The sequence below is a fragment of the Hyperolius riggenbachi genome, chromosome 7, assembly GCF_040937935.1.
Source record: "Hyperolius riggenbachi isolate aHypRig1 chromosome 7, aHypRig1.pri, whole genome shotgun sequence".
NCBI classification, from domain to species: Eukaryota; Metazoa; Chordata; class Amphibia; order Anura; family Hyperoliidae; genus Hyperolius; species Hyperolius riggenbachi.
The window spans coordinates 309995962-310015975 of NC_090652.1; the positions used below are offsets into that span (position 1 = coordinate 309995962).

The 20014-nt window shown below is 42.6% G+C and overlaps 1 protein-coding gene across 1 annotated transcript; it reads right to left on the minus strand.

The window, feature by feature from the left end:
- Window positions 1–320: 320 nt before the first annotated feature.
- On the minus strand, window positions 321–1325 carry LOC137526188 (olfactory receptor 10A7-like). Its single transcript, XM_068247408.1, has one exon. The coding sequence runs from the start codon at window positions 1323–1325 to the stop codon at window positions 321–323; it is 1005 nt and encodes a 334-aa protein (XP_068103509.1).
- Between the last annotated feature and the right edge of the window lie 18689 nt (window positions 1326–20014).

Consider the following 20014-nt stretch of genomic DNA (forward strand, 5'->3'; position numbering starts at 1 on the left):
GATTCAGATTCCGCTTTTTAATCAGTTTTTACATCCGATTCAGATTCTGATTTGCAGTTTGCTCCCTGCACACTGCAAATCGGAATCTGAATCGGATGTAAAAACTGATTAAAAAGCGGAATCTGAATCGGAATCGCGTGCAGTGTGCAAGAGGCCTTAGGGAGACTTGCCTAAGGTCTTCTACTGAATAGGTGTTGGCTTACTGAACAGGCAGAGCCAAGATTCGAACTCTGGTCTCCTTCGTCAGAGCCCTTAACCATTACACCATCCAGCCACTCTGCATTCAGATCAGGTAAATATCAATCCCCCCCCACACCACTCTACATTAGGCTGTGGGAGGCACAAAAGAATGTAGTGCCACAGTGCATGTAAAAAATAAAAAAAGGCTGGCAGAAGATTATTTTGTGTGTAACTTTTGAAATCAGTTTCCTCAAAGCAACCTTTATCTCCTTGTTCCTCAGGCTGTAGACAAGAGGATTAATAACAGGTATAACAAGGCAATAGAAGAGAGATATCATTCTGTCATTCTTGTCAGATCTAGAAGTACCCAGCCTAAGGTACATGGACATTGCGGTGCCATAAAAGAGAATGACGGACACCAAGTGTGAGCTACAGGTTGACAAAGCCTTTTGCCGACCCTCTGATGAATGCATGGCTAGGATGGAAATAAGGATTTTAATGTAAGAGCACAAAATGAGCAGAAATGGTAGTAGTGCACCACACAGACAGGAAATAAAGACAGAAAGTTCATATAGAAAGGTGTTGGCACATGCTAAGCTGAGTACAGGAGGATCATCACAAAAAAAGTGTGCAATATGATTAGATCCACAAAAAGGCAAACTGAAAATCATGCTGTTATCCAATAAAGATACAGTAGACCCAATAACCAGCGAACTGACAGTCAACTGATAACACAGCTGTTTGGTCATAATTGATGAGTAACGTAATGGGTTGCAAATGGCCAAATATCGATCAAGTGCCATAATGGCAAGGAAAATGCATTCTGATACACCATTGGCAAAGAATATGAAGTTCTGAAAGCCACAAGAAAAGAAGGAAATAGACTTGTCTTTGGACAAGAAATTTTCCAGGACCTTGGGGACAGTAATTGTGATGGAACAAATTTCATGGCAAGATAGGTTTCTCAGAAAAAAGTACATGGGGGTGTTGAGAACAGGTTCAAGGGATACAGTCAGCATTATGAGTCCATTTCCAACCATGGTGAGGATATAAGCTAGCAGAAATAATATGAACAGCACAACCTGCAGTGAAGGTGACACATCAGAGAAGCCAAGCAGGAGAAAGTCTGTAAAGTTGGTGTGCATTACCTTTCCTATCACAATGGATATTTTCTTTAGCTACAAATACAGTCATGGTGTTTTACATAAATTACAATTCCAAAAAACGAAATTACTGCATACATACTTCGAGTGTAATGAGACGTTTTGCAGAAGTAAAAATAAAAGAGGTAGAAAACAACAAACTCTCACACATTTCTTTGCACTTTGCAGATATATTACCAAATGAAGAGACAAACAAAAAAAATTGCAAAAAATAATTCCACTTTCCTTTTTCAGTTTATAAGAGGCAGATTTGGATGGTATTTACATTTTAATACAGTGATGTGATTTTAATATTTAGGTCTTGTCATCTTAATGTCACTCATGTTACATAATTTGACTCCTAGGGATAAATTAAGTTAATCAATTCATTGTTGCCCATTAGTTGGTTTGTTGTATTTATTATTATTATTATTATTATTATTATTATTATTATTATTATTATTATTATTAATATTATTATTTACTAGTGCATCAGTGCAAGTAGATTGTCCCATTTGTATGGGCTTATCATTAAAGATTCAAGAAAAATACCCTGTGTTTTATATATATATATATATATATATATATATATATAATGTTATCCATTCAGTCATGTCCAACTCTTGGTGATTCTATGGGTTAGCTCTCTCCATGCTGTCTGATCTTGTACAATTTCTGCCAGTTGCCTTAAGCTCAATCCTGTGTCAGCTTTGATGGTGTCAATCCAACGTGATCTCTGTTGGCCTTGTCACCTCTTGCCACTGATAAGTCCCAGCATTAGGTCTTTCTCTAAGGAATTTTATCGCATCACGTGAACAAAATATGTGAGTCTGAGTCTGGTGATATTGCCTTCCAGTGACATGTCTATATATATATATATATATATATATATATATATATATATATATATATATATATATATATATATATATATATATATACTATATATGTATATATATATATATTATATATATATATATATATATATAATATACATTTATACATACATATACATATATACATATACATATATATTCTCCATGTACACCAACAACTGCACCTTGACTCCGTCAAGGTTATCAAATTTGCAGATGACACAACAATCATCGGTCTCATTGGTGGTAACGGAGAGCAAGACTACCGCAGTGAGATCGAGAGAATCTGCAACTGGTGCAAGAATAACAACCTTGTCCTCCATGCTGCAAAGACTGTTGAGCTGACTGTTGATTTCAGGAGGAACCCCCCCACTCTCCCACCAGTCTACATAGGCGACACCGAAGTCTCCAGAGTACCATCAGTCCAGTTCCTTGGCACAACCCTATCCGCAGACCTAAGATGGGGGCAGAACACCACCAAAATTCAGAGGAAGGCACAACAAAGGCTATTTTTCCTGCGCCAACTTAAAAAATTTGGAATGCCTCGGGAGCTGCTGACCTGTTTCTACACCACCACCATGGAGTCTATACTTTGCTCTTCAGTAATCGTCTGGTATGCCAGCGCAACGGCCAGTGACAGAAATAGACTGCAAAGAGTCATTAGTGAGGCAGAGAGGATCATTGGATCACCCCTACCACCTCTGGATCTCCTCCACACGGCCAGGATGAGGAAGAGGGCCACCAGGATCTCCTGCGACCCCTCCCACCCTGGCAGCCGCTTCTTTGAGCCTCTCCCATCCGGCCGGCGCTTCCGAACCATCCAATCCAAGACCACCAGGCGCAGGAACTCTTTCTTTCCCCAGGCTGTTCTACTGCTCAACAACACTGACTATTCCCTCCTAGCCCCCAATCAGCAGGCTTGCCCCAGGTGCTTCTCTTCAGCCTTAATGTCTGCATCCAACTCTCACTAGCACAATGATCCATGACATCGTACCTGTTAAAGCTGCTTGGACTCCATCAAGGTTATCTTACCAACGCAGCAGCATGTAAAATGGTAGCGACTGCAGACGTAGAATGTAAAATGTACTGTTAATCCATTTAGTTTAGTCTGTGTATTTGTACTTGTAGCCATATATGTAAGATAGACAACTGTTGACGTGTATTTTGCCTTTGCCATGTATACCACAAGCAATTCCGAGTACGGTACCCCCGAACTTGGCGAATAAATCCATCTTGTATCTTGTATCTTGTATATACAGTATATACATATATATATATATACAGGTCCGGTTTTCTGGTTCTGGGAAGGCACCCAAGACCCAGGACTAGGGCGGCAAAAATAGCTGTTGTCCGAGGGGTGGGTGACAGGTTAACTGCACCTGTCACCATCCATAAATGCATTCCTCTGGCTCCACAAGTCCACAGCCGCTCGCCCAGCTTTGCTCTGTTACTGACTGTGTGAGCAGAGCAGCAGGTGGGGGCGGGCGCAGTTACCAACTATGAGGAGAAGAGAGGACTCCGGAGCACATGCGGCGGTAGAGTGAAGCAGGACGGGAGCGAGCGAGCCTGCATCAGCCAGCAGGCAGACTCTCACTCCCGAATCCCAGGGTAGTGAAGCTTCTAGTGGCAGCGGGCGCTTCTCTCAACACGGCGCACGCCCCGCTGTCAATCAAGTAATGGTGCGTGATGTCAGCCGCCGGAGCCAGGATGCAGGAGTGGGTGTAGTGGATAGGAGGTCTCGTGGTGCCGCTGGGGCTGATGGTTGGATAAGATCCCCAGTGCGCAGGTGCCGAGGACATCGGAACTCCCTTCCCTACTGTAAAGTCTGCTGCCCTCCAGCCTTCAGGGGACCCGCTCCCTCAGGCTGCTGTAAGTGAACAGAACTATTCTCTATGTGACATGATGTGATGTAAAATTACAGTACTATTGATGTTTAAAGGGGAACTGAAGAGAGAGGTATATGGAGGCTGTCATGTTTATTTCCTTTTAGACAATACCAGTTGCCTGGCAGCCCTGCTGATCCTCTGCCTCTAATACTATTAGCCATAGCCCCTAAACAAGCATGCAGCAGATCAGGTGTTTCAGTGGTTCAGACTTATAAGTCTGATCTGACAAGACTAGCTGCATGCTTGTTTCTGGTTTTAATCAGATACTACTGCAGAGAAATAGACCAGCAGGGCTGCCAGGCAACTGGTATTGATTAAAAGGAAATAAACATGACAGCCTCCATATACCTCTCTCTTCAGTTCCCCTTTAATGTGTCCACTCGCCCAACCCTTCAAACCAAATGTTATTTTTAGGTATATAGGTTATTTTAAAGGTATTTATATGCAGGGTTAGGGTTACTGTTCCCCATCCTCTGTCTTTGCTGTGGCCCCTTAATGCTCTGCTTCTGTCCAGCGCATGCTCAGTCGCACTTTCTCAGTCACACTTTCTCAGTTGCACTTTCTCAGTCGCACTTTACTGTGCATGTGTGGTCCCTGAGACAGACAAAAAAGTTCTATTTTATTTACCTGAGGGCTTCCTCCAGCCCCTTGTAGCCTTACAGGTCCCTTGGTTTCCTCACGGTCTGTTATGTTGTGTCGCTTGCCCACTAGACCAGTCGTGGGCTACTGCACATGCATGGCCCACGCCGTGCGACTCCTCAGTCAAGCTTCTGCTGCTGGGAGCGTTCTACGCATGAGTAGAACGCTCCCAGCCATAGGAAATGTGCGACCTGGGACGCACATGCGCAGTAGCCTGTGACTTGGGATCTTTTAGGAGGGAATAGCGACACAATTGAATTGACTGGGTGGGAACCAAGGGACTTAAGGTAGCCACTAATGGTCCAATTTCCAACAAAAAATCATTCGAGCGATCAGAAATTCTGATCGGAAGTGAAATATTGTAATAAATCATTCACTACACCATCAACGAACCAATCTTTACTTCCTATCACAACCAACAAGAAAATCCAAATTTTGGTTCGCTGAAAATTCATTCGGGCGACATTTTTTTCACTCATTCATAATCGATTGTGTCCACCAATGGAGATTATTTACAACCAATCCGATCAGAATTTCTGATCGCTCAAACAATTTTTCGCTAGAAATTGGACCGTTAGTGGCCACCTTACAAGGCTATGAGTGTCTGAAAGAATTCCTAAGTAAATAGAACTTGTTCTTCCCTCTCAAGTTTACTTTAAAATCACACTAGTTAAAAGAGGTGCTGCTTTTTTTTTTTTTCTTTTTTTGAGCAGAACTCAAATTTAACCTGATGCTCACTGCAGAAGGTCAGTTAACTCACCTTTGTCGCTGCCTCTGAGTGCTGCCCTCCATGCTGCATGCCTCTGCTCTCCATCTACTTCCAACTTTGAATGATGAAGTAGCTGGAGACCTGAAATGCTATGTGGAGGGCAGCACACAGATGTGGTGACAATGGTGTGTTAACCCCCCTCGTCACAGTGCACATCAGTTTAAATTTGAGTTCTGTTTTAAAGGACAACTGTAGTGAGAGGTATACAGAGGCTGCCATATCTATTATTTCCTTTAAAACAATACCAGTTCCCTATCAGCCCTGCTGATCCTCTGCTTCTAATACTTTTAGCCATAGACCCTGAACAAGCATGCAGAAGATCAGGTGTTTCTGACATTATTGTCAGATCTGACAAGATTAGCTGCATGCTTGTTTCTGGTGTGATTCAGACACTACTTCAGCCAAATAGATCAGCAAGGCTGCCAGGTAACCAGTATTATTTAAAATGAAATAAATATGTCAGCCTCCATATTCTTCTCACTTCAGTTGTCCTTTAAAGCATTCAGAACAGAGGTACCAATCATAACACAATCATAACACTGATGTGACACCATGGTGGGGACAGAGCATGCGCCATCATATCAATATACTGCAATATATAGAAACCCACATAATTAATGTAAAAGAGGGTAACCTGAACTATTTTCTACATTCAGGATGTAGGTGGTGGTGGGTGGGGGGCGATTTGATGACAGTGGGCCTTGGGTGGAGAAAATGTTAAATTAATTTGGCCGGTGATAATTTGCTCCCCTCCAATGTTGTTTACTTTGTATTTATTTACTTTTGGGAGGAGTGGGGTGAAACTGATATACTGTACTTATGTTCATGTAATTAGTAATCATGTAAGAAATATGTGTGCTATAAAAGCCATATGAATGTCAATGTCATATGCATTTTTTAACCATTCCTTTCAGATTGAAGGTAAAATCTCCAATGAGCTGTAGTGGAGCACCTGACTGAGGCGTTTGGCTTTACTACAGCTCATTGGAGATCTTACTATCTTTATATACCTGAAGAAGCAGAAGCCCAGTCCTTAGAAATGCATTGCAATCTATGAGAGTTTTATTCATTTGAATCAATAAAATTGCTGTTCTTAACCTCACCATTGAGTTTTTTTTTCCAAAGAGTCCATGTTCTGTCCATAATTACAGAGACTGACTTTTTAATCTATGTGGGGTTGTTTTTGTTCTCCCCAATAGACTAACGTTGTCCCACTACCTTGTGACAGTGATGAGCAAAAATACTGATATTTTTTTTGCATTAAAGGATACCCGAAGTGACATGTGGCATGATGAGATAGACATGATTATGTACAGTGCCTAGCACACAAATAACTATGCTGCGTTCCTTTTTTTCTTTCTCTGCCTGAAAGAGTTAAATATCAGGTATGTAAGTGGCTGATTCAGTCCTGACTCAGACAGGAAGTGACTACAGTGTGACCCTCACTGATAAGAAATTCCAATTATAAAACGCTTTCCTAGCAGAAAATGTCTTCTGAGAGCAAGAAAGAGATAAAAAGGGCAATTTCTTATCAGTGATGGTCACACTGTAGTCACTTCCCGTCTGAGTCAGGACTGAGTCATCCACTTTCATACCTGATATTTAACTCTTTTAGGCAGAGAAAGAAAAAAGGAACACAGCCTACTTATTTGTGTGCTAGGCACTGTACATACACATGTCTATCTTATCATGTCACATGTCAGTTTGGGTATGCTTTAATTTCCACGAATAATGAAAAATTTGTCTTTCAAGGGAAAATGGCATCAAAAATACTTTTGTAATAAGTTTGTGAATTTTTACGCAAAGAAAAAACAATTTTCATGCTTTTTTTACTCATTTTCACTGTAACGATTTCAGCCGCCCGGATGTGATCCTCACGTCCAGGCGGCTGCTCTGCTGCAGCGGCGCGCTTCAGGGTGCTCCCGCGCGCGATCGTGCCCCCGTTTCCCTGTGCTGTCCCCCGGTAGCCCTGGTAACAGTGAACAGGAACATGGTTCCCGTTCACCGATCTAAGTTGCCAGCAGAAAAACCGACGGTCTCTAATCAGAGACCACAGTTTTTCTAAAAAAAAAAAAAAATTCACATCCTCCTTGTGATTCCGATAAGCGAGAAGCACAAGAGAAGAAAAAACTCAAGGTGGCCATCTTGTCGCCAAATAGTAAATATACATCTACATACATTTTTCATGCCAATTTACACATATTATAACATTAAAAATTAACTGTTTATTTCCCAACACCAAAAAGTTACTCAAATAACATTTTTAATGAAAAGAAATTACAATAAAAAAAACAAAAACATTAATAGTTACCTAAGGGTCTGAACTTTTTAAATATGCGTGTGAAGGGGGTATACTACGAACATTTTTAAATTATAAGCTTGTAAATAGTGATGTACGCAAAACTGAAAAAATGCACCTTTATTTCTAAATAAAATATTGGCGCCATACATTGTGATAGGGACAAAATGTAAATGGTGTAATAACTGAGACAAACGGGTAAATAAAATACATAGGTTTTAACTATGGTAGCGTGGATTATTTTAAAGCTATAATGGCCAAAATCTGAGAAATAATGAAATTTTTCCACATTTTTCTTATTAATCCTGTTAAAATGCATTTATAAAACAAATAATTCTTAGCAAAATGTACCACACAAAGAAAGCCTAATTATTGGCGGAAAAAAACAAGATAAGGATCAATAAATTGTGATAAGTAGTGATAACGTTTTTAGCGAATGAATGGGAGGTGAAAATTGCTCTGATGCATAAGGTGAAAAATCCCCGCTGGCTGAAATGGGTAAAATATATTTTTTTCACTTTTTTTTTACCTTATTGCAAAACTATTATATACTAGCTGGTCGCCCAGCATTGCCCGGGTATGTAATTGGCTAGTGTTAGTTCTGCCCACTTTTTCTAATCCTAACACACTCACACTCAATGATGACCTAGTTTATGAGTGTTGCGGTCTTTGGCATCAATAATTGGCATTGAAATGAAATAAATCTAATTGGCTGTGGCTCCACTCCTTTGAAAATCAATAGGTGAATTTTGATTAGCTTTTTTAGGCTCCACCCACTTTTCTGAATATTAATCCCAGTCACCCAGTGACCAACTGTGCAAAGTTTAAGAACCCTGCCATTGACAGACAGTGTAAGAATGGCTGCAGTTTACATTCTGGCAGTGAAATTTGTATTTTTCTCCACCCACTGATGTCCTAATGTTTCCCGGGTATGTATTTGGCTGCTGTTGGCTGTGGCCACTTTTTCTAACCCTAACACACAATTGTCAATAGTCAATGACCTAGTTTGTGAGATTTGTGGTCTTTGGCATGAATAATTTTCATTGAAATGAAACACATCTGATTCGCTGTTTGTGGCCCCACCCCTTTTCTAAATATTTAACCCCAGTCACCCAATGATCAACTGTACCAGGTTTGAGGCTTGTGCCATTAACAGTGCAAAAATGGCAGCAATTAAATATTTGCCTTGAAAATCAATAGGTGAATTGTGATTGTTTTTTAGGCTCCACCCACTTCCTGAATATTAATCCCAGTCACCCAGTGACCAACTGTGCAAAGTTTTAGAACCCTACAATTAATAGTGTAAGAATGGCTGCAGTTTACATTTTCCCAGTGAAATTTGTGTTTGTCTCCACCCACTGATGACTCGCCATTGCCCAGGTATGTATTTGGCTGGTGTTGGCTCCGCCCACTTTTTCTAACCCTAACACAAAATTACTTAATGACCAAGTTTGTGAGCTTTGCGGTCTTTGACATCAATAATTTGCATTGAAATAAAATAAATCTGATTGGATGTGGCTCCACCTCTTTTCTGAATTTGAACCCCAATCACCCAATGGCCAACTGTACCAGGTACAGGTGATTAACAGTGCCAGAGGCTTGTGCCATTAACAGTGCAAGAATGGCATCAATTAAATATTCCCCTTAAATATTAATATGTGGATTTTGATTGGCTTTTGTAGGTTCCACGCACTTTTCTGAATATTAATCTCAGTCACCCAGTGACCAACTGTGCAAAGTTGGAGAACCCTACCATTAATAGTGTAAGAATTGCTGCAGTTTACATTTTCACAGTGAGATTTGTATTTGTCTCCACCTACTGATGACCCAGCATTGCCCGATTATGTATTTGGCTGGTGTTGGCTGCGCCCACTTTTCCTAACCCTAACACACAATTACTCAATTACTCAATGACCAAGTTTGTGAGCTTTGCGGTCTTTGGCATCAATAACCTGCATTAAAATGAAACAAATCAGATTGGCTGTTTGGGGATCCACCCCCTTATATAAATTTAAACCCCAGTCATGCAATGATCAACTGTACCAGGTTTGAGGCTTGTGCCATTAACAGTGCAAGAATGGCAGCAATGAAATATTCCCCTGAAAAATCAATAGGTAATTTTTGATTGTTTTTTGTAGGCTCCACCCACTTTTCTGAATATTAATCCCAGTCACCCAGTGACCAACTGTGCAAAGTTTGAGAACCCTACCATTAACAGTGTAAGAATGGCTGCTGTTTACATTTTTCAGTAAAATTTGTATTTGTCTCCACCCACTTATGACCCTGCGTTGCCTGCTTATGTGTTTGGCTGGTGTTGGCTGTGCCCACTTTCCTAACCCTAACACATGATTAATCAATTACTCAATTACCAAGTTTGTGAGCTTTGCGGTGTTTGGCAACAATAATTTGCATTGGAATGAAACAAATCTGATTGGCTATTTGTGGCTCCACCCCCTTTCTGAAATTGAACCCCAGTCACCCAATGATCAACTATACCAGGTTTGAGGGTTGTGCCATTAACAGTGCAAGAATGGCAGAAAAGTAAATATTCCCCTTGAAAATCAATAGTTGAATTTTGATTGGCTTTTATAGGCTCCAACCACTTTTCTGAATAATAATCCCAGTCACCCAGTGACCAACTGTGCAAAGTTTGAGAACCCTACCCTTAACAGTGTAAGAAAAACAAAAGTTTGCTTTCTTAAAACAGAAAGAATTTGCGATAATTTAAGTTGGAGTGAGCTTGAGATGTCTCCCAGTGCATCACTGCTGAATATTTGCAAATTAACCATTGTTGCCCTTAGAAGCTAAACATATCTCCAGTGTAACAGTGTAAGAATGGCTGCAGTTTACATTTTCCAGTGAAATTTGTATTTGTCTCTTTTTGGTTATGGGAATAAAAAGTACCCTATACTTTATTCCAGGTAATGTACTATGTGTGTGCCAAATTTCATTCAAATCCGTTCAGCCGTTTTTGCGTGATCGAGTAACAAACATCCAAACATCCAAACATCCGAACTTTACCATTTATTATATTAGTAGGATTTTCACAAATACTGTATTTCTCAAAATCAAAGATAGCATTTTCAATGCCAAAAAGACTTTGGCAAAAATTCCCAAGCAACAGTGTTGTGTGAATCAGGGCTCGTTCCCACTAGAGCCGTTTTTCTCATTTTTTTAAGCGCTGGCGATTTTGAAAAATCACCCTGAAAGTGCTTGCACCATGAATCTCTATGAGACAGTTTACATCTGAGCGGTTTGTTTCCGATCTGCTCATAAAAACGCTGCATGGGCCAATTTTGTTTTCAAAGATTTTATTAAGTTTTCAGTTTTCAAAAAAGAAAAGAATACATTAAGGCTAACAACAGAGCCAAATAATAACATAACAGTCAACGTAACATTGGACAGTTATCCTTCAATAAAACGGATGATAACATAATCACAATGTAAACAAAGGGGACATGCACAGTAGAAAGCTTTATAAAGGTGTGCCCCAGAGGATCACGTCCAACTATCTGGGGCATGCATATGAGTAAGGGGAGGGTAGTCCCAGCCTGAGGCTGGGGAAGACTGTGATCTCCGGTACCCGTCGTCCAGCGATAGACGAGCAACCAAGAGGTCGCTATGATGAGCTCAACTGGGGAGTTCAAACGAGGAAGAAAGAACCAGAAGAGAGAGAATGAAGGAAAGAAGGAAAAAAGAGAGAGAGAGGAAGAAGAGGAGGAGGGCCATCCCGACTCATAGCCTCGTGATCAAGGAGCTCTCCATGAGAGGATGTTCTAATTGGATCCAGGGGTCCCAAATCTTCTCAAATTTTCTATGGGTATCCCTCAAGATACCGGTCAATTTCTCGTTGATCATAAAGGAGTTGATTCTTGATTTTACCTCACCAATGTTAACAGAAGGTTTTTTCCAGTTGCTGGCAATTGTCATGGTAGCTGCCGAGAAAACAAATGAGGCTAGTTTGTTCTGAGATGAGTTGAGTAGGTCTATTTTTTCATGCAGGAGAGCTTGCCATGGGTTTTTGGGGATAGTGACATGGAAGAGGGATGAGAGTAGCCTATAAACTTGGCACCAAAACCTAGTGAGTCTGGGACAGGTCCACCAAATATGTAGCATGTCTCCATGTGACCTGCAGCCGCGGAAGCAGAAAGGACTGGCAGAAGGAAACACCTTAGCTATTCTTGCCGGGACAAGGTACCAGCGGGTCATAACCTTGGAGGCCGCTTCTACTGTATGTAGATTCGTTGAGCAGCAGGAAATCCTGCTTCATATATTTAGCCAGTCCTCTCTGTCTCTCGTGCCCGACAGATCCGATTCCCATCTGATAGTGTAGGCATGGGTTAGTGGTCGCTCTGGGCAGGTCAGAAGGGCGTAAATTGTAGAGATCAGCCCTTTAGAGTTGGGACGGTGAAGGCATATGTTCTCATATGGGGTGGTATCATAAGGGGGATCCCTATTCTGGATGAGAGACTGCACCCAATGCTTTATCTGCAGAAAGCGAAAATATTCTCTCGGCGGGACTTGAAAGTTTTCTTGTAGGGCTGGCCAACTGTACACCCCCCTGGGGGTAAGGAAGTGCATTACTTTAGTAAGACCATTGTCAACCCACCATCTAAAGGCTGACGGATTTTCATTCCCTGGAAGGAAAAGTGGGTTGTTAACTAAAGGTAGCATGGGAAGGTGGGGGGATAGAAGATGAGAAGAGTATCGGACTGAGTCCCAAACTTGGAGGCTATGGAGCATGGGGGGGCTGAGGGTGGGGGGCCGCAACTTTTGGGGTACCCAAAGAAGGGTGCTTGGGAGCAGAGGAGCACTGTCTGGCATTTCGAGAAACACCCAGAGAGGAGTGTCACGGGTTTGAAACACCCGTGTTAGCTGAGTGATAGTCGCTGCTCGGTAATAAGAGCTAACCTGAGGGACTCCTAGGCCACCGTCTAGTTTGTGGGCGAAAAGGGTAGATTTATTGACTCTAGGGTGCTTACGACCCCAAATGAACGATTGTATTCTATGTTGAAAAGTGCGCAGGTAGTGGGGGGGCACTTTGACAGGAAGGGTTCGGAAGTAATAGAGGAGCTTAGGTAAAAATGTCATCTTAATTGAATTGATCTTCCCTAGCCAGGAGAGTGGGAGCGAAGACCATCTGTCCGTTAGTGCAGATAGGGATTTAAGTAATGGCGGATAGTTAGCCGTGAAAAGGGAGTCATAGTTGGGGGTTAATGTAACTCCAAGGTAGGGTATAGATTGAACCCACTGAAAGGGGCAAAATTCCTGAAGTTGAGTGGTAAGATGTGGTGTTAGGGCGATACCTAGGGCTTTAGATTTTGCCATGTTAATTTTTAACCCAGAGACCTGGGCAAATTGTTCGAGGGCTTTGAGGGCGTTTGGGATGGAGATGTGAGGTTGTGTGAGATACAACAAGGTGTCATCCGCGAACATTAATAATTTGTGGGCAAAACCGGCTCTATCTACCCCTTTAATATTAATCTTGTCCCGTAATAAACAGGCAAGTGGCTCCAGAGCTAAGATGAAAAGTAGAGGGGAAAGGGGGCAGCCCTGACGTGTGCCTCTCTTTATTGAAAAAGGTTGTGAGGTGTGGCCTGAGAATCTCACTGAAGCTGTGGGAGTGGAATACAGTCCTCCAACCCAATTCAGGAAGTAGGGGTCTAGCCCCCATTTGCTTAAAGTATGTTTGAGGTAGTCCCATGAGAGGGTATCGAAGGCCTTAAAGATGTCTAGGGACAGGGCTACACTTGGGATTTTATGGGAGTGCAGGTAATGGGACAGGAGGATTGCACGTCTAGTGTTGTCTTCCGCTTGGCGGCCTGGAACAAAACCTACCTGATCACGGTGAATGAGATCTGGCAGAACTCTATTTAAACGCGAAGCTAATATTTTCCCTAGTAGCTTAAGATCGACATTAATGAGGGAAATAGGGCGAAACTGGTGAGGAGCATGACAGTCTTGTTCAATTTTGGGGATCATAGAGATATGAGCAGATAGCAGGGAGCTAGGGGGAAGTTTGCCTTCTCGTAATTCGTTAAAGCAGTCGGCTAAGGTTGGGGCTAATGAGTTTGCTAATTTTTTGTAATATTGTGCTGTGAAGCCATCTGGACCTGGTGTTTTATTGATCTTAAGGGTTTTTATGGCGGAAAGGACTTCTAAAGAGGTGATAGGTGCACTAAGGCTAGTCGCAGTGTCTTGGGCAAGTTTAGGTAGGCATACTTGGTCTAAAAAGTCATGGATGGCTTTGTCTGAAGCAGTAGTAGCGTTGGTGTATAAGTCTGTGAGGAATGTGGCAAAGATGTCCACTATTTTGCGAGGATTGGCGGTTGCCTGACCAGAAAAGTCGCGCACTTTCAGGGTAGTAGGGTGGAGAGGCCTATTTTTTAGACACTTGGCTAAAAGAGCCAAGGGCTTATTGGCATTATAATAATATAATTGCCTCCTCCAACGCAGTTGTTGTTCTACTTTATCCATTAGAAGCATGTCTAGTTCGGTGCGGAGTCGGTCTTTAATGATTCTATTGATCCGGGTAGGTCGCTGTTTCCAGGTGTGTTCAGCCGCTTCAAATTTACTAGTTAGGTCTGCGATCTTTTGGATGCGTTGGCGTTTAAGTGAGCTTGCCATGCCAATCAGAAAACCTCGAATGGTAGCTTTATGAGCTTCCCACAAGGTCAATGAAGAAGATACGGAGCCTGTGTTCTCAGCAAAATACTCTGTAACTTTGTCTTTTAATTGGTTAAGTATTTCCTCTCTGGAAAGCATGGAGTCATTCAAACGCCAGAGAAATTCTCTTTTAAGTGGGAGCGATAGTGAGCAACAGATTGAGATTGGGGAATGGTCAGACCAGGTGGTGGAGTGTATTTTGGCGGCTGGGACAAGATGTAGGTATTTCTGCTGAATAAATATATGGTCAATGCGACTAAAGCTGTCGTGGGCGTTTGAGTAAAAGGTAAAGTCCTTAGTGGTAGGGTGAAGTTCTCTCCATGTATCTACATAGCCATGTTTGTCAAGCATTGCTTTGATTTTGATACCCTGGAGATCAGTGGCTTCAGGAGAGGGGTTAGGGGCAGTATTTTTTTGTCTATCTATTCTTGGGTTAAGGGTGACATTAGTGTCGCCCGCAATTATAATCTGACCAGCTCCGTGCTGCGTTAGGACTTGGAGGAAGTGAGAGTAGAAGTTGGACTGGTGTGCGTTAGGTGCGTAGTAAGAGGCGAGAGTAATTTCTCTGTCATATATTGAACCAATTAAAATGAGGTATCGGCCCGTAGGGTCAGCGATTTGTTTTGTGCAAATGAACGGGAAGTTTTTCCTAAAGGCAATGATGACGCCCCGAACTTTAGTACGGGCACAAGCAAAATAGGCTATGGGGAAGTGGCGGTTTAGATATCTGGGACAGGATGACTGGTCTAATCTGGTTTCTTGTAGGCAGACTACGTCCGCTTGACATGTTTTGTAGTATGAAAATGCTTTAGAGCGTTTGTTGGGGGAGCCAAAACCCTGGACATTGTGTGAAATTTTTTTAAAAGTATCAGAAGTCATGGAGGCTCAGTATGGAGATAAAGCCAAAGATGTGAGACCACGAGGCGGGAGGCCCAGAGAAGAGAAAAACAAAGAAGAGAGAAGAAAAGAGTGAAGAGGGTGAGAGCAGATATTAGAGAGGTTGACCTAAGGTAGGTCAGTAGCAGGATAAGCTCAAGAAGAGCAGAGTACCAGATGGAGGCAAGCTCTAACTGATACATAGGGAGAGCATGTGTAGACCGACTGCCCTGCTGGCTAAGTGAGAATCTGAAGTGACTGGGGGGTCCCAACGGCTATAATCGAAAGGGAAAAAGGGAAAGGAGAGGGGAGAGGAATAAAGAAAGAGAAACAAAAAAAAAAAAAAGGGGAGGGGGGGGGGTAAGAAGGAGGTGTTTAATGGTCAGAAATTTCCAATAGGTTTAGGGTTATTATATAGCCTTTCTCCATTAGCCAGCACAAAAGTGGGTATGCTCAAAGAAGGTTTTGTTATGGGAAGTGAGGACCAAACGAGAATGTAGGTAATTTCTGCTGGGCTGGCTAGAAACTAATAGTAGTGTAATAAATTAACCACATGTTATAATGATATCATCGTGCATAACATGAGAATATATTGGGAAGCCAAGGGAAGAGGGAGAGGAGTGCTCAGTGACGGAGGGGCACACATGGTGACCCTGGGGTATAAGCAGATATTGGACAGGCATAAGGGAGGGGGTGAGAGGGAGGGAGGGTATCGGGGAGCATTAGCAAAGCCACATAATTATAGAGACAGTGGATGGTGTCTAATGCATAGGTGACAACAACATATCTAGCACACAGGTAGCTCACGTTTAAACATATTAAGGACTGGTAACAGCATATTAAAATTGACCACACATTATGTCATTGCCCTTATGTAAACCGTGGGAGGGTTTAGGGAAGTCGGGGACAGGGGAAAGGAATGCTGGGTGACAAGGGAGCACACCTGGTGATCCTGGGGCATAAGCAGATGTTGGCCAGGCTTAGGGGGAAGGTAAGGGGGAGGGCGGGTGTGAGGGAACAGTAGTAGAGTCACGTAAACAGAGATAGTAAATGGTGCCTAGAGCATAGGTAACACCAACACATCTTGCCCATAGGTAGCTTACGTTCAGACATATGAAGAGCTAGTAACAGCATAGTAAATTAATCACATGTTGTATTCCCGTATAAAGGACAATCTATATTTATAGAGAAGTGTTGATCTATGTACCAGTGGGTATGTGAGCTGTATACGTGACCAGTGGGCAGATGACCAGGGTTTAAGGGTACATACATTTGGGAAAAGCATATGGGTAATGCAGCGAATGATTAGATGATTGTAACATTATGATAAGATTAAAGTAATCGCTCTTGTTATATCGGTGCATTACATAGTCGCACCATATGCCCGTAATGTTAGGAGGGGTCCCTCTCAGTAAAGTGACGCAATAAAATTACGTGCAGATAAAGAGCCGGCTGCCCCCCGGTCGCAATGGCCTATAGGAGCTCCTGGGGATAGGAGAGAATTACACTCACAAGACACCATCTCCTAGTAACGTAGCTGCCATAGAGCTAATGTGACAGAGATGGCACAACAGCACCATCTAGTGGAAGCAAGCAAGCTGCTTAAATTAACGGAGGGCTGTGAAGCAGAACTGCTATGTATATCTTCTAAAATATGTCGATGGGGAGGGTAACAAAGCAGCTGCCTTACGACCAAAGGGCACACAGCTCAGAAAGGATGAGTCATTTTGTAAAGCAAAAAGTAAACATCACGAGCGTATAACGTATATATAAATATATATATAAAAACAAACAAACCTTTTCTTGCATAACAGTAAGGCAGAACATGAACGAGTTTTAAACAAGACCCTTGGATTAGGTCTACTATATTATAATGGGTGTCTGGGAAGGATAAGGGGAAGAGGGAAAGGGGTGCACAGTGGTAGAAGGCTCCATATAGATACCTTGGGGTATGAACAGGTCTGGGATGGGTGCAGGGGGAGGGAAGGAGAGGGTGGGGGGTAAATTAACCCTACAGCGTTTTCTGGTCTAAAACAACAGTAGTCCAGTTCCAGCGGTTGGCGACCAAAGAATAAAAAGAAAATAAAGAAAGAGTAAAAAGTAAAAAGCACTCAAAGTAACACTCCAAGGAAACGCATGAGGAGAAATGCTCTAGTGTTTCATAAGCGACGGCTTTCAAGCCAGGCAGGGGAGTACTTCTGTTAGCTCCATTCTTTTGATGTACAAAAGTAAAAGTAGCCAAGGGATAAAGAGAGTTATAGTCTTACCCAACCGTCTAGGCAGATGATAAGATCCGAGTGATTTAGATGCAGAGGTAATATCTAAAGACAAGGCAGGGAGCCTGGGTGGGAAGCACAGATGCGGAAAGTAGATCAGTCTGGCCGTAGATCATCCCGGTGGGGAGAGGCTCTCTCCTGGGAGCCTGTGGCAGATTTAGGTGAGCTTCGGGCTCGGGGGCTCTGACGCTGGACATCATGAAGTGATGGTGACTTCTGGGAAAGGCGCCTTGATGGGGACCTGGAGTTGTTGTCAGCCGGGAGGAGGAGACGAAGCTGCTCGAAGAGCTGTTTAGCATCCTCTGGAGAAGGTACCGCATAAGTCTTCCCGGAGTAAGTGAAAATCAATTTGAAGGGAAATCCCCATTTGTACTTAATATTGCGGGAACGGAGGGCCGATGTAAAGGGCTTCATGTCCTTCCTCTTCTGAATAGTGGCCGGAGCAAGGTCCACGTATATCTGATATGAATTGTCCTGGAAGGTGAGCGGCTCCTTTTCCCGCGCTGCTTGCAGTATTGTTTCTTTGGTACGGTAAAAAGTAAATTTAATTAAAATATCCCGAGGAGGACCTCCTGGCTTCTGCGGTCCCAGAGCTCTATGAATTCTATCAAATTCTAGGCGGTCGATTGGTAGAGAAGGGACCAGTTCTTGCAGCAGGGCTGTAGCGGTGGAGGTGAGATCCAAAATGGACTCTGGAAGCCCGCGAATTCTAAGGTTGCCACGGCGGGAGCGGTTCTCGGAGTCCTCCAAACGTAATTTCGCCTCTGCTAGCTCCGCTTTCATCTCCCCCATCTCTTTCTCATGGGTGTCCACCACCGTGTTCACTTTATCTACTTTGTCATCCAGTTCTCCCATGCGTGCCGTTAGATCCCTGATCTCTCTCTTCAGCTGAGCTGCGACTTTATGAGCTACTGTATCTAGCTCACGATGTAAAAGTGCCTTGAATTTATCCAGCATGAGGGCATCTTTGGGTGTCCATTCTAGGGCTGCCTCGGCTGAGCGAGAAGAGCGCGGTGTAGAGTTCCCTGACTTGCCAGTCTTAGAGCGCAGGTGAGAAGTGATCGTGGCATCTGAGAGGGAAGAGGCAGAAGACGCCATGCTTGGCGGGCCTCGGCGCCTCCGAGTGGATGCCACCGGAGTGGAGGGAGAAGACTCTCTGGATCCTCTTGAAGATCGCCTCATATGTGCACGGAGCAGAGCCGATGTCAGAGCAAGGTAAGAAATGCCAAATTAGGCTGTTGGGATGGCGGCTATACAGGGCAAAGGCAGTCGGTCACGCTGAGCAACTCTAAGAAGCGTCCATCTTCCTAGCGCGCCAGCCACGCCTCCGCTGCATGGGCCAATTTTGAGGCGATTTTGCCTCAATAGAAGGTATAGGAAAAATGCAAAACGCTCACAAAATTGCTTTGTGCATCAAGTGCATTCATGTTTTTAGAATAAATACATTGTATTTATTATTTTATAGATCAAAGAGTTCACTTCCTGAATTGCGCCAGGGAGTGAAAAAACGCAACCGCTCTGCAAAAGCGCTTAGAAAAGTGCTTTACAGAAAAAGCAGGTAATCGCCGGCAATCGGAAAGAAAAACTACGGCAAAAACGCGTAACGCAAACGCTAGCACGATTGGAATGCAGTGTGCACAAGGCCTAAATGTAATGTACATTATCTTAATCCCTTTCTCACAAACTTACTACACTATATTGGCTCTTTACATATTAAATGACATTGCTTAATCTCTTTTCAATTCTCTTTGGATTTCACACACACCTTTCCAGTACAATCTGCCCTCAGACATGATTCAGCAAAGGACTGGAAATGGATATCAACAGACTGCAACAAAAAGACGGTCAACAACAGTTTCCAGGAAATGAACATCACACCAATGGAATCCCGCAGAGTTAACAGTGTCTCGGTTATCAAATTGCTGACAAAATGCCGAGCCAAGTAAAAGTGTTTACAGAACTGTACAAATGTTACATGCTTGTAAAAGGTTGCAAAGTGCATGTCTGATAATACTTTTAAAATTCAGCTTGTGAATTAATTTGGAATTTAAAGAAAATAATAAAAACTGCCAGATATACAATTATCCATTCCAGTTTGAGGTATCAGTTGTACAGAGCAGTGTTCTCTCTTTAGACGTTGTTAAGAACTGCACACAAAGGAAAAGAAATACACACCTTTGAACTCAGAACCTAACCTTATTCAACACAAAAGGCTGCCTCTATGTTTACCTGAAATTTTTTTGTCCTTCAAAACCTAGTCTATCGAGGATCTATATCTGGATATATCTAGGACCTGTTTAGTTTAAATGAACACAATCACAATAATTTATATTTAGAATAAGCTCTGCAGTGGTAGTTAAAAAAAAATGTGTATATAGATAGATAGATAGATAGATAGATAGATAT

Excerpts from the sequence above, each read along its gene's own strand:
- LOC137526188 (XM_068247408.1), bottom strand. The coding sequence starts at position 1,325 with ATGCACACCAACTTTACAGACTTTCTCCTGCTTGGCTTCTCTGATGTG.